This window comes from Mesoplodon bidens, assembly GCF_964165515.1.
Source record: "Mesoplodon bidens genome assembly, chromosome: 3".
In the NCBI taxonomy this organism is placed as follows: Eukaryota; Metazoa; Chordata; class Mammalia; order Artiodactyla; family Ziphiidae; genus Mesoplodon; species Mesoplodon bidens.
This window is the reverse complement of record NC_138178.1, coordinates 60403953-60418703: the sequence shown is the minus strand read 5'-3', so window position 1 is coordinate 60418703 and position 14751 is coordinate 60403953. Positions and strand designations below refer to the sequence as shown.

The 14751-nt window shown below is 43.4% G+C and overlaps 1 protein-coding gene across 1 annotated transcript in view; it reads right to left on the bottom strand.

Annotated features, from left to right (window-relative positions):
- Positions 1–14751, bottom strand: part of THSD4 (thrombospondin type 1 domain containing 4) — a 588944-nt gene that overhangs the window by 551882 nt on the left and 22311 nt on the right. Inside the window, exon 2 of the mRNA XM_081227432.1 lies at positions 8619–8726. Within this exon, the coding sequence (XP_081083558.1) occupies positions 8619–8647 (29 nt within the window). The 5' untranslated portion in view covers positions 8648–8726. The remainder of the gene's footprint in view (positions 1–8618; positions 8727–14751) is intronic.

The window sequence follows — 14751 nt, the reverse complement described above, 5'->3', positions numbered from 1 at the left end:
AGCACTTTCCATTTCACATAGTATGTCTTTATTCACTTAAATTTCTTCCTCTGCCCACTAGGATATAAGGTCCATGAGATCAGGGAGTCTGTTTTGTTACTACTTTATCTCCCAGCACCTCGGAAAGTGTCTGCTATATAGGAAGAGCTTAATTCATTGAATTAATGAATGAGGCTTCATCCTCTTATGACCTGTGAAATTTCAAGATAAGTAGAAATAGTGTGGATTAATGGATTTCAAAATGTCCAAAGTAACTTTGGGAGCTTTGCAAAGCTCTTTTATGAGGGATTTATAAAAATCAGTGTGCTTTTGAGTCTCTACGTGACTTTCCAAAAATTCATTCTCATAGGATTTACACAAGGTCTGGCAGCAGAATGTCTGTTGGTGCTTTTGTTGCAAAAATACTATGCAAGTTATGTTTAGATGGTCAGATGCTTCTTTTCTTCATCAAGCTGGGCCCCAGTGAGGCTAAAATGCATAGGGATACCCAATAAAATGCTTGCTGGAATAAAACCTTAGTTAGTAAATGGGCTCTGCTCTGAATGGAATAGAATAAATTCCCCCAGAGGGGAAATTATTCTTTGGGCTGCGATCACAGCAGCCAGAGCAATATATAACCCCAGGGGCCAGATGAAACTTGGCCAAGGGCTGTAAGGTTCCCACCCCGACTCTGTAGACTCCGTTTTAGGACACCTCAGCCTGCTCACACATACCTGTCTAATTGCTAGTCCATAGCTGTGCCCACACCTCTTTAAAACACTGACAATCTGGCCCAAAGTCTTGTTCTTCCTGACCCAATTCGAAATTAATGTTTGGGGAATGGGAGAGCATGTGTGTGTCTGTGTGTGTGTGACTCGTGTGTTATTCCACTTTGATAGTTTGCTTTGGCAAACTGCTCCCAGCTTGCAACGTTTTGACAGATTGAAGGCTACCAGGGCCTTTGGCAAACAAATCACACTCTCCCCTCCAAGCGGTGCCGGAAGCCACATTTCTAGCGAGACTTTCCGATTCACCTTGCACGAGAAGCAGCCCAACATTTCACACCAATCAGAACAAAAACAACAACAAAAGTTATGCCGCTTACCCATCCCTGTTCTAGATTTTAAACACTCCAACATTTCATTTCCTGTAGAAAATAACGCCCGCTGAAATTTGGTACAAGATTGACATCACGGAACTGGGACTCTGCCCTTGTGTATTCGCCTGGGCCAACCCCTTCCCACCCACCTCCCCCAATCATCCTTGACTCCAGTGAGGGTGGATCATGTCACAGCCTCTGTGTACCTCGGATTATCTCAATGAGCTCAATGCCACTTGAGCATATCAAGTCACAAAACAAGCAAAAGAGCAAAAAGAAAAAAAACCTTACTTTTTTCCTTTTCAGTTAATACAACCCGAGAGATATTTGGGGAGCAACCTGATCATGAATAAGATTATACTGACCTTCACAAAAGAGAGCCAAAATCTTAGCATCGAAGTGAAATCTCCACCTGCATTCTGAGGATCAAAAATTTTTGCTACGTGTGCATTTTACTGTGTTCAACTCAACCCTCTGCCTTCCTCTGACAGCAGTTAAAGAGTTAAAAGGCAGCAAGAGAAGGAGATGGGTTACAAATGACATTAGCCAGAAGACTACGTCGTTACCACTGATCTCAACGCTTACAAGTATTATTTCATTTAATTGTCAAAACCACCCTATCAGACACTTTGATTATACCCATTTTTCAGGTGAGGAATTTGAGGCACAGAAAGGCTAAGAGTCTTACTGAAGGGCACACACACCTAATGAGTGACAAAGCCTGATTTCAATGCCAGAAGTCAGATTCTTGGCCTGGACCCTTAACCACTGTGCTCTGGGGCCTCCTAGGACACAACACACCTTGAAACCAAGCATTTGCCATTTTATTACATCACTTTTCTTCCGCAGTCTGTATAAGGCTGTGGCTTCACACGTCTGTTTCACTTTCTGTCACTGCTTGCAAAAAATAATCAGAAAATAAGTGGATACGGTAAAACTTCATGCATCCACTCTCACTAGACAACAGTCTAAATTTTAAAATACTTGAAGCTTACCATTGAAATCCCAAACTTAAGAAAAAATACATTCTGTTTCTTTGCCCTGCCTTCTCATACAGAGTATGCTGCGCTTAAGCAACCTTGTTTAGATGGCTCAGAGTCCCCAGAGTGAGTATTAATCAATTTGTGCGTGTAAGGTGGCGGCCTTGGAGCAAAGCAGCCTGAGAGCACCGTGGAAGCCTGGGGCTTTCTGAATCCAGTCGGCCCTTGGCCGTCTCCTCTCTACCGTCAGGCAGGCTTCGCTTACTAACTTCCTACAGATGAGCCTGCGCCTCTTAACTCGGCTTCCTTCGGGTCCACCTTGGCCTCAGAAACCGTTAGGCAACCAAGCTGCAGCCAAACCAAGATCAAACAGGCTCAGGGAAAAGGCCTGCCTGGCTTTCGTGGAGTAAATGTTTCCATTTTAGAGCATGGACTTACGGACACCTATTCTAATTGCATATTGGTTTTTATTGCTTATTTCCAGGTTCTCAATTCTCGCAGCCATTTGCATTTTCTGGACTCTGGGGTCTCTGGAAAAGTGAGGTTTTCTGTCACAGCACAGCTTGTTTTTTCTGTTTTTTTTTAATTTATTTTTGGCTGCGTTGGGTCTTCGTTTCTGTGCGAGGGCTTTTCTCTAGTTGCGGCAAGCGGGGGCCACTCTTCATCGCGGTGCGCAGGCCTTTCACTATCACGGCCTCTCTTGTTGCGGGGCACAGGCTCCAGATGCACAGGCTCAGTAGTTGTGGCACATGGGCTTAGTTGCTCCGCAGCATGTGGGATCTTCCCAGACCAGGGCTCGAACCCATGTCCCCTACAATGGCAGGCAGATTCTCTACCACTGCACCATCAGGGAAGCCCCACAGCACAGCTTTTTAAGACACAAGACCCTTTGATTAAATTCCCCTGCTCCATGGTAGGCTTCTTGAGGAAACAGTTCTGATACATCTTTGCAGCAAGCAGAATGACCAGCGCCGTCTTGGTCCAAACTCAGGGCTAATCAATAGCAAGTGAATAAAAGAATGGAAGGAGAGAATGAAGTGAGGGGAGAAAGAAAAATGAGAGAGAGGAAATGCCAGTCACCAAGAAATACAAAGTGCTGCTGTGACCGACACTTTCATCAGGAAAGTGTTTTCTAAGTACATCCCAGAATTCTCTGTTGGAAAAACAGAACTTGGGGAAGGAAAAAGACAATCCTAAAAGGTGGGTTTCTACAAGTTGGAGACATTGATTCTGATCCTGGGGTGGGAGGGGTGTCAATGTTAACCTGAGTCATATAAATTCACTTGAGTATACAAGGAACAGGTAGTTGGCAGCTCAGTGATCACACCTTGACTCCATTGAATGCTTTTTGGTACAGAAGGTTCTAGCAAATCCCACAGTCAAGTTCTGAGTGATGAGGATGAGAGCCAGGTGCAGGACTGTGCCAGGCATAAAGAAAAATCAATACTGTCTGAAAGCCTGCCATCATTTTATAGGGGTGGGTTTGCCAGGGCAGTCCTCCAAAAAACTGTTTTATTTCCTGCTAGCCTCTATGCCTACCATTCAGATGGCTCCTACCGGGCTTCCCACAAAAGATTCCAGCAGGTTCTTCCCTGGTACACTTGTACTCTTCTGCATCCACCAGATGAGTTGTGTTTATATGGAGTTTAACCATGGTCCCAAAATTGACGATGCCAGGGCTTTGTAATTACATAAAATATTCAAATAGTACACAGGCCCATGAAGCAGAATGCAAAAAGAAATAGTTGGTAGTTGTTTCTACACAAATGAAGCTGAATGCTTTGGAAAGACTCAATAAAGGCAAGTTGCCAAAAAAAACCCAAAAAAACTGGCAAATTAGGTGTGGATGAGACAACTGTAAATGATTAGGGGCAAAAATAATAAAAATCCAGAATCATTCTATACTCAGATTGCTTTGCAAATGTCTTTAGATTCCCATTCCACTTTAAAGAAACCCAGATGGAAACCTCAGATAATGCTTATGGGTGTGGTTTGTGCAAGAAAGACAATCAGGGGTTCACGCTCAAAGAAAAGTCCTTGGCCCCCATATCAAAAACTTGGTGAGTGAATGTACATGTGTTTTAAGTTAAAAATAAACTGTTAAAGGTTTGTGTCTGTATCATTTGTATGATCTTCTGCTTTAACCTACTTTTATAGTTAACTGAAGATCCTAATCAGGAAAGAAGAATCTCCTCCTTTTTTTCTCTCACATGAAGGATAATTATTAACTTATTCATTCAATATTCAACAAATATTTATTAAGCATCAACTGGATAGTGGTTTAGATGTGGGCTACACCAACTCAGCCCTGCCTTATTGACACCTGAAGTTCAATACTTAGGATCCCAGCCTGGCCTCTTCTCTTCCCTCTCCTCCTCTTGCCCCTCCCCATCCCACTCCTGCCCCTCCCACTCCCACTCCTGCCCCTCCTCCTCTTGCCCCTCCCACTCCCACTCCTGCCCCTCCTCCTCTTGCCCCTCCCACTCCCACTCCTACCCCTCCTCTTTCCTGTTTTCTTCCTGGCCACATTTCTCCTTCTCCTTCATCCCATTTCTTGATCCCTGGCAGAGGGACTCTAATTGATCCCATGACCCTTCCCAATTATCACATATTTCTCTACTCTGAGGGGAGTCTCAGTTTTCATTCCTCAGCTATCACTACTTTGGGCATTCTCTTTCTCACACTTACAAGTAAACTTTCTCAACCCCCTTCCTTCTTGTTGTTTGTATTCAGGATCTTTTTCAGTTCCCCAAGAACAGCCGCCTTTCTCTTTCTCATTTCCTCAATCCCTTCTGGTTGTATTTCTCAGCAAAGTAGCTGACAGGCATTACAGTAATATTACTGTGTGTATCAAGGAAAAGAAAAGCCTTACTTTTCAGAAGACTAAAACCAGACACTTGACCTAGGGCCACCAACCTGTAAAATGATCCAGAACTCTCCTTCGTAAGAGCCATAAAAATCACCATCTAACCCCATAATCCCTCTAATTACATCTGCATTTCTTCAAAAACTACTATTCAAAATAAGAATCCCCCCCCCAATCAACTTTAGCCACTTGTTTGGCATTTTCAATAGTTTTGTTTTCCTCTGTGTTTTCATCTCAAAGATAACTTGTATCAACTATACAAAAGCACTCCATGAGGTAAAGAAAGAGCCCCTGACCAAGCAGACTGGCTCTAAAGAGACTTTGTTGGCTGGCCATGGTAGGTGGCCATCTTCACTTATTACACTGCTTCTAGGGAGAAAACTGAGTTTCCTTCCACTCAAGCACTGAAAAAACACACATAGATGTAACTGTGCATACAAAAAAAAAAAGGTGAATAATTTGGAGCAAGTCTTTAAGAAATATATACACTTCTGTATTACTTAGTGCCTTTTCCTCTCTAACTTGTAACAGGTGACAAAACTTAATCTAACCTTGACCAATCCTTTGGTCCAAATGGATTTCACCTGCTCTGAGTCTTGCACGGCATCCAAGTCTTGTCCAAGGTTCAATGGCAACTCGCTAACCAGCTCCACCTAGAGTTAAAATCTTAGTGTCTCTTCTGCTACTGGGTTTAACCGTGGTTCTTTTGATTACTACAGATTCTGAGCAGGGCAGAGACACTTGCTACGTTAATACTCAGGGCTTCTCCATCTCTTTCAATGACAGGGAGGCTGGCTTTCTGTTTCCCTGTGGCTTGGCAAGAACTGGGGAGGGATTTTTAAACGAAATCTCTGCATATCAGAATTGTGAATCCCCTTAAATGCTTTTTCCTCTCAGGGATTTTCTTGGCAGCTAACTCCCAATTTTTCTCTGGTGTTTTCTCTATAGGTAGAGAAATCCTCCAGCTTTTCCTGTTGATCTTTATGTATTTGGTTGCCTTGATAAGTATTAAAAAGCCCTTAATATTTGTGTTTCTCTGGGTGCTTCTCATCTACCGATTTTATCAAAGACCTCTCACTCTTAAAGTAACCATAGCTCTTTCCCCCAGAACATTTTGAAAAGCATTTAAACAAAAGATACTCTAGTTTTTACGTGGCCCTAGAAACAGAATGCAAAATGGTTTATGAGTACCTGGCTTATGAAGAAGGAGACTTGATGGAAATCTTCAGCTGAGCTCTCCCAAAGACTCTCCCATCCTCATAACTCACATTTTCTTTCCCCAGTCCTTACAGCAGGACTGTTGGAGAAACGTCCTGCTGAGTAGCTCTGTTCAAACAATCCCTTCAGCAAGACCATAATCCTGGAGGCCTGTCAAGACTTCCAGAGTTCTGCCCGGAGGGTACCAAGGCCACATCTAGCTTTCAACGACTCCCACCCTGCTAATTTCTAATATGTGGGCAATTTCTCTGAAATAATGCACAGCTTGGAGGTGAGCCCGCCAAGCCTCCCTTGAAGGGAGATGGCCTCCGTATCACAGATCATTACAGAGATTAACTGCAGGGGCATCAATTAAAATTCCAAACATTAAGAAAAAAAAAACTTTGCAAAAGGGACTTCTCTCAAATGAAGCCCTTCTTGTACAGCCTGGGTGGCCACAATTTTGAGGGTCTTCAGTACTCGTAGGGGCCTTTCTGATGGCAGCTAGATTTACACTTGCTTACCACATGGGGAAACTTAGGTTTTATCTTCTGCTCTTTTCAATCCAGTTCAATATATGACTGTGACCTCCACTTCTGTGTCTCCCATTGGGTCCTGGTGTTCAAATATGCTGTGGTCCTAAAGTGACCCAGTGGTCCAACTGCATTTCTCATTCCCCTGTGGTTTTACAACAGTATGTTGGAGCTTCCACAAACTGGATACATATTTTATGTCTTGAAATATCTTTTAAACTATGTTTTAAACTATGGCTAAAAAAAATGCACCCATGCTAATTTAGATTAGATACCAAAGACTAACCCTGAAGAGACTTGGGCTGCTCTGTTCATGGCTGGATTCTGCAGAAGCCTCAGGATGGAGCTTTTCCTGCCTTCTCTGACTCTTTTTGACACACTTGTTTATGTCATTGATGAAGAAGCTTATAGCTCTGCATGGGTCTTTGGACTGCAGGCCTGCACACGTCAATTCATGTAAAATTATACAGGCAGTTACAGACTAAGCTCACCCACACACACACTACACTCAGTGAAATGCTAGGCATGGGTCTAAGAGCATCTGCCTGGCAAATGCTCTAGCCCTGGTTGGGCCATCACATGTGGCACCGTCATAATAACATATTACAGACCATTTTACTTTTCAGTGTAAGTTCTGGGCATTTGGGACTAACATATAGTTAAGGGGGGAAAAAACAACTACAAGATATCCTTAGTGACTCAACTTTGAAACAAAAAGTTCTTCCTTTCCCTTTCTAGATTCTGAATCAATTTCTTTAAAGAGTATCCTGAGATTGCAAACTGAGCTGCATTGAAGAACTGTTACCTATTGCCATTACTTACCTGTATGGATCAAGATTTTCTTAATACTATGCAGCTAAAACCAGTCGCAAAATAAACTAGATGCTGAGACTAATGTACAAGCCATCATCCATAAATCTGATTTCAAATTTTGATGTTTATCCAAACAGACTCATTAATCTCATAGTGTGTAAATATTACAAACTCAAGCATCTAAAATAAATTTCTCTTAATAAAATGCTGCCATTGGCTATTTATATGTTGAGATTTTTACATAGGATTTTGATTGAAGAATTTTTAAAGGGGTCTATCATCTTAAGGAAAGTTTGAAAACAGCCTCGATTCTAGAGCACCAAGCCCTTTCCCTGACTCTGCACTGAGGGAAATGAGCACCAGGAGTTAAGCACTGATTTTCTGATTTGCATATAGAGACGATACTACTTGTTCTACTTACTTTGCATGGTTGATATCTGTATCAAATATAACATACAGGTGTGTCATAGAGGTTTTGAACAGAAGGGACAAGAGAGGTCACCTTCTAAATACACTGGATCAATTAAGTCACAGTCTGTGGGGATACAGCCAGAGGACAATATTTTCTAAAGTTTTTCAGGTGATTCTATTGTGCAACCATGATAAATACACACCAATCCAGTGACATCTTTACTTAAAAAAAAAAAAAAAAATCTGGGCTTCCCTGGTGGCGCAGTGATTGAGAGTCCGCCTGCCGATGCAGGGGACACGGGTTCGTGCCCCGGTCCGGGAGGATCCCACATGCGACGGAGCAGCTGGGCCCCTGAGCCATGGCCACTGAGCCTGCGCGTCCGGAGCCTGTGCTCCGCAACGGGAGAGGCCACAACAGTGAGAGGCCCGCGTACCGCAAAACAAAAACAAAAAAACAAACAAACAAACAAAAATCTGAGTCCTAGATGTTTCCTAGCAAATAGCAGAGCACAGCATCGAACTTAAGTCCCTCGAATCTCAGTCCAAATACCTCTCACCACAGCACACAGTTCCCCAGGCCTTTGTGAATAAAAAACTTACTACACATATGTACAAAGCATATAAAAAAATATCTGTGAGATGCAGGCCCTCAAGGCTAGTTATTATAAGAAATATATAGTAAAATTCAAATATCAAATTTCTTATTTCCCTGTTCTCTTTTTAAAAGGTTCTCCACTTACCTGAGAGACTCCAGGAAACCGGAAACCATGATGCTGGGTATCCCAGGAAAAGCAAGGGCTCCTCAGAGATGTTGCCAATTTTCTGCAGATGGGGGTGGCACTCAACTCCTACAGAAGAATAACAATGCTATTTTTAGCATGGTTTGCTTAGGAAGATTCTAGAGCCTAAGATTCTGCAGCTTAAGTTGGCCAATTAAACCGGAAGTGAGCAAATGGAAGACATTAGGACAAAAATACCATTGCCCAGTTATGCCCAATTATGGTTACCAGATTGCCCAAATGAAAGCAGATTATGTATGAACATGAGGTAACAAATTTACAGGACATTCAGCACAGTGACTGACCCATAGAAAATGTTTAATAAACTCCCATCAGTATGACTACCTCAGATTCTAAGCTAAGAGCAGAGTTGGCATTAGGCAAATGCGCGTTGGAAATCTTGCACCATCCATTAAAGGCTACTTGACCACAGGAAAGTCATTTCACCTCTATGTCTTGGTTTCTCCATCTGTACAGTAGGGGTAAAAATACAGCCTAACAATAAAAAGAAATGATGTCTGGATACATGCTACAAGACAGACGAACCATGAAAACATTACACAAGTGAAAGAAGCCAGATACAAAAGGCCACTTATTATATGATTCCATTTACAGGAAATGTCCAGAATAGGCAAATCCATAGAGACAAAAAAATACATTAGTGGTTACCAAGGTCTGGAGGGTGGGGAGGGGCTAATTCGAGGGTCTGAGGTTTCCTCCTGGGGTGACAAAAATGTTCTAAAATTAGATTGTGATGATGATTGCACAACCCTGTGAATACACTAAAGAAAGTTTAATTGTACATATTAAATTGGCGAAGTGTATGGTATGTGAATTACATCTCAATAAAACTGTTCAAAAAATATGGCCTAAAGAACTGTGGCAGATTATGAAGATTAAATGAATGGACACATGTCATATGCTTAGCTCAGTGCCTGGAACAGAGGACGCTCAATTAAAAGTAGCTCTGCAGAATTCCCTGGTGGTCCGTGGTTAGAACTATGTGCTTTCACTACGGTGGCCCGGGTTCAATCCCTGGCTTGAACCCCAGAGTTTTCCAAAATCATTGGTTTCCAAATTCTTCTCAGGACTGCAAATTTCCTTCTCACTAGAAACGGGAGATGGGGGATAAATTACAAGGACTTATGAAAAGACAGTCAGGAGAATCAGAAAATTCCATTTGCAGGGGGAAATAAGATTTTTCAAGTTACCACCAGCCCTTTCTGGGGGTTATTAAGAAAATCAAGCCTCTTGAATATAATCACCCCTAATTAGCCATCAGCAACTCATGAAATTACTCATGGTATTGAAGACCCTTAAATTCTTGGGTCTCAGCCAAAAGTTACACTGAGATCCACCAGGAAGAAGGCCAACAAGTGCAAATTGGAACAGTTAAAACTCCTCTGAATCCGAGGCACGGTCTTCTTGCTCTTGGCTGGGAAGCGGATATGCACAAAGACGGGATTTAACTTGGGAGTCAGATGAGATCTTTGCCAAGCTCCTGATAATGATCAACTAATCAGTAATTATTTACTCATGTGGGGTGCTCAGGTCCTCTCCAAGGTGCTATGGAATTCAAGAGATGAGGCAATGCAGAGTCTTGCTTTACAACCTAGCTTACATGGATAAGATTTAGGGGCATGGAATTGTGTGGGGAAAGGTTGGTGTTATCCAGAACAACACAGGGTAAATAGTGTTATACAGAGACCTTGAGCATAAATCAAACTAGTTCAAGAGAAGGAGAATCACTAGAGAGGGCTGGTCAGGTATCAGCAAGGAAGATGGGTCTGAAAATCAGCCCTTAGCCTATGTGGGTTACAAAAGAACAATCCAAAGTGTTTGGTAAGAGTGTACATATTGTAATCTGAAAGACCTGGATCTAAGACTAATACCTCCATTTATTAAGCAGGTGACCTTAGGCAATTAACCCTTTTGGCTTTCAGTTTCCTCATCTGTAAAATGGGGATACTGTCTATAACTACCTCATAGGGTTGTTGTGCATATCAGATATTTATTGAGACTCCAGGACCTAGGTGCTAGATACACACACACACACACACACACACACACACACATGCCAGGCATGGTCCCTGCCTTCAAGGAAATTACAATCTACAATCTAGATGCTAGAGGGCTACACATGTTAAAGAAACTGAAACATAAATAAGTATAAAAATAAATTGTGATAAGACCCATGGAAGCCAAGAAGAAAGTGCAAGGTGCCTCAGAAAGTATACTGGGCAGTAGTCAGAGAAGGTCCCTCTGAGGAAGACCTTTATGCTGGGCCTTGCGGGGTGAGCAGGAGTCAGGCAGGTGAAGAGGGAGGGGGGCATCCCAGGGAGGGGGAATCGCACATGTAAAGGCACGTGAGGAACTGGGAGGAAGAAGGAAGGAAGTAGTGTGGTGGGAACGTAGCAATCAAAGGAAACCCCAGGAAGAGCTGACCCCCTACTGAGAGGTAAAATCCCCAGAATGTGGAAAATGAATGGGTGAGGGGGGCAAGGGAAAGAGGTCTCAAAGGGGACCCCCTCCACCCCCTCCAGATTGCTGGTGGACTGAGGTGGCAAAAGGAGGTGCTAACTGAGCTTTTTTAGTTTTGTCAGGAAAGGAAGGGCAACGCTAAGGGAAGAGGGTGTGCTATAAAGCAGTGGTTTCCAAATCTGACAAGATGTCAACCAGAAAAACATCTTAAATTATCAGAACAGTTTGAAAATAGATTTACAACCACTGCTGATAAACATGAACCTCGTCCTGTGTATTTTGCCTTCAGATATTTGCTGATGATAGAATGAAGCCATCACAATTAGCATGTCGCTTTAAAATATGGTTCCTTCCATCTTTATGTCACCCTTTTACAATTTATATTTTGAGTGTATGTTTTATGTGGTCACATCATACATTGATAGGTTAAAAAAATAACCAAACGTAGATTAGCATTGTATGCTCAAACATTTTTTACTGATGGGGTGTGCAATCAAACAAAATTTGTGGAGGCCATTACTCTTGAATATTTTTTTGACCAACTTCTTGTCAGATTTGACTGGTCACTTTTACCTTATGAAATGGTTGATGAGCATGTCCTGGAAGAGCTGGTAGAAGCTCTGCCATTACCTGATATTCACTTGGGTCTCTATGATGGTAATAGGGAAGAACAAATCTGACTCCATGTTGGATCTGTTTCTTTAACTTTTGTATTCTATTGCTTTGCCTACAAATTAATCACTCAAGGGATGTTGCCTAGAGCTTAAAGTAACATAATGGCCCATTCTCCAGGAACCCTGCCTCCCATGCCTGAGTGTTAAGTTAAAATACCTTTGTTTAGCTCACAGGAAACTTCCTGACCAGGCTACCTGTGAATGGCTGCAGGAAGAAAGAAATTAACACATCCCATCTGGACTCTGGCCGGAACCAGGAAATATTGCTAACAACTTATCACCTTTTTTACATTACCTCCTCACCTCCCCTTCTTTATTCTGTAAAAGGAACTAGCATCCAAACCTGGGTAAGATGGTTCTTTGGGACACGAGTCCACCATCTTCTCGTCTGCTGGCTTTCGGAATAAAGTTGCTATTCCTTGCCCCAACAGCTCATCTCTCGATTGATTGGCCTGTCCTGCAGTGAACAGTACGAGCTTGGACTTGCTAACATGATTACTATGTGCTAAATCAGCTCTGCTTTTCAAACTGTGGGTCACAACTCATTAGTCTGTCATGAAATCAACTGCGTGTGAGTCATGACCTGCACTTTTTATAATGAAATAGTAAAGAACAAAAAAAGAAAATGCCAGCATTTATCACACACAGTAAGGCTAAGTAAGTATGTCTCACTGTGGCTACTGGTCAGAAAAGTTTAAAAGCCCTGGTTCTGGAGGATCAGAAGGCAGTGCAGGATTCTCATCGTGATGAAGGAGTAAAACTGTGAAGATGTGGCGAAGACACGTTATCCAAGCCCTGGCAAGCGCCAGGAGAATTTTGACGAGATGGGGAAGAAAGAGCCCTTGTAGGTTCTGGAGAAGGGAGGGGCCTGATGAAAGTGAGGTTTCCCAAAAATCCATTTGGCAACAGCACCGGGGATTGAGTAAACATGCTATCTGTGGAGCGAGTCACCTTTGGGGGTTTGCTCCTGTTGATTTATAACCTTTCTTGACGGTGAACAAAAAAATCGAACGATCTAGTTTCTGTTAAAACATGTGTTCCCTGGCCAATGGAGGCCCCACCGGCTCTCCTTTCCACAAAGACCCTGCAGGAAGGCTGGACAAGTCACCTGATTTGGTTCAGGCCAAAGCCACAGTCCCCACACACCTGGGGAACAGAAGGGATGTGACAGGAGGCACGAAGGCTTGGGATGGAGGGGACGGAAAGAGGGGCCACAACAGATGCAACCCAGGGCAGGAGCTGGCTTCCCTGACCCCAAAAGAGGCCACCGTGCCCTGGACATTGGCGCTGTTGTGCTGCCCCTTTCCCACAGGCCACCTCTGAGTATCCTTCCTGCCCCTTCTCCTCTTGGCCCGGCCAGAACCCCTGGAAGACGCCCCCTGATTTCAGTGCACCCTAAAGAGAAGGGTCTGATCAGCCTCTCAGGTCTGGGTTCAGAAAGACCACCTCGCGGCCACATCCCAACCACAGACCCCAGATCCCCCTCCTGCCCTCCCCACCATCACGCACAGGCTTCTCCCCCAGAAATATCGTCTCTCAGGACCCCAGCCCACTGTGTGCAGCGTCCCCACCTGACTGGTCCAGTTGTCTGTGGACCAAAGTACCAGGATGTCAGCTCCCAACATCAGTGCGTCCAACCTACCTTTGTCTTCCATTAACAGGAAAGTGGAAGAAAAGTCAAGAAAGTCAGGAATCAACTTTTACTACACTACACACCTGATGTGCGATATAAGCATGTTATTTAATTCTCATAGCAAAACTTAGGCCACACGACGGGTGGAGGGTAGGGCTTGGACTTGAATACAGACCACCAACCACAGGGCTTCTCCTCTTTTCACTTTATTAGACTCACTACCTCCCACCTGGTAGAGAATCATGGCTAGACAGTCAACAAATGAATGAATGGATGGATGGATGCTACCCCAAGGGGACTGGGTGTACCTCACCTCTTTGCTGGGAGATGAAACATTTCAGGACATGACTTGACTGTGCCATGAACATCACCTACAGCAAAGTGAGCCAGGATGAGCAATTTAATAACCTATTATTTCAGATAAGAATAATAATAATGTAGCTGGGGACTCGAGCAAACATCTACTGAGTGTTTACCATGTGTCAGATGGTTTTCTAAGTGCTTTATATTAACTCATTTTATTCTCACAACAACCTCATGAAGGAGATACCATTGAGAAATGGAGGTCAGAGAAGTTAAATAACTTTTCCAAAGTCACCCAGCTAGTAGGTGGGAAAGTCACAATGCAAACCCAGGCAGCCTGAGCCCAGAGTTTATGCACTTAACCATCATTTGATACTGCCTTCTACCCACACACGAACAGGGCTGGCTTAAAGGATCAAAACAGAGTCTGTGTCTGCTGCTGGTCCACATCTTTTCCCAAGTGTCACCTCGAGTACTAGTTTAGAGATAAAGGAACACTCTAGGTCTCAATGGATACGTTGAATGGATTCCTCAAGTCGCAACACATCAGAGTGGTCCCATGTCTCTTATAGGGCTGGGACCAGTGATCCTGAAGTCCTTGAACATTTGTATGTGGGGCAATCAGGTTACCAGCTAATGAGCTTTCAATACCTATTGAGTTAGGAAGCTTCATGCCAGATACTACATATGACAAGAGGGGGACCCCTGCCCTTGAGAAGCTTACACTCTTACTGAGGCAGACGAATAAATACAAAACTACATAAATGAATATTTCTTTCACAACGATAGACTGAGTGCCCAATGGCTGGTACAGGCAAAAGGAATGCCAACAGTCCAAGGAAGTAAATAGCACAGTGGACTTTTTTTTTTTTTTTTTTTTTTTGTGGTACGTGGGCCTCTCACTGCTGTGGCCTGTCCCGTTGTGGAGCACAGGCTCCGGACGCGCAGGCTCAGTGGCCACGGGCTCACGGGCCCAGCCGCTCCGCGGCATGTGGGATCTTCC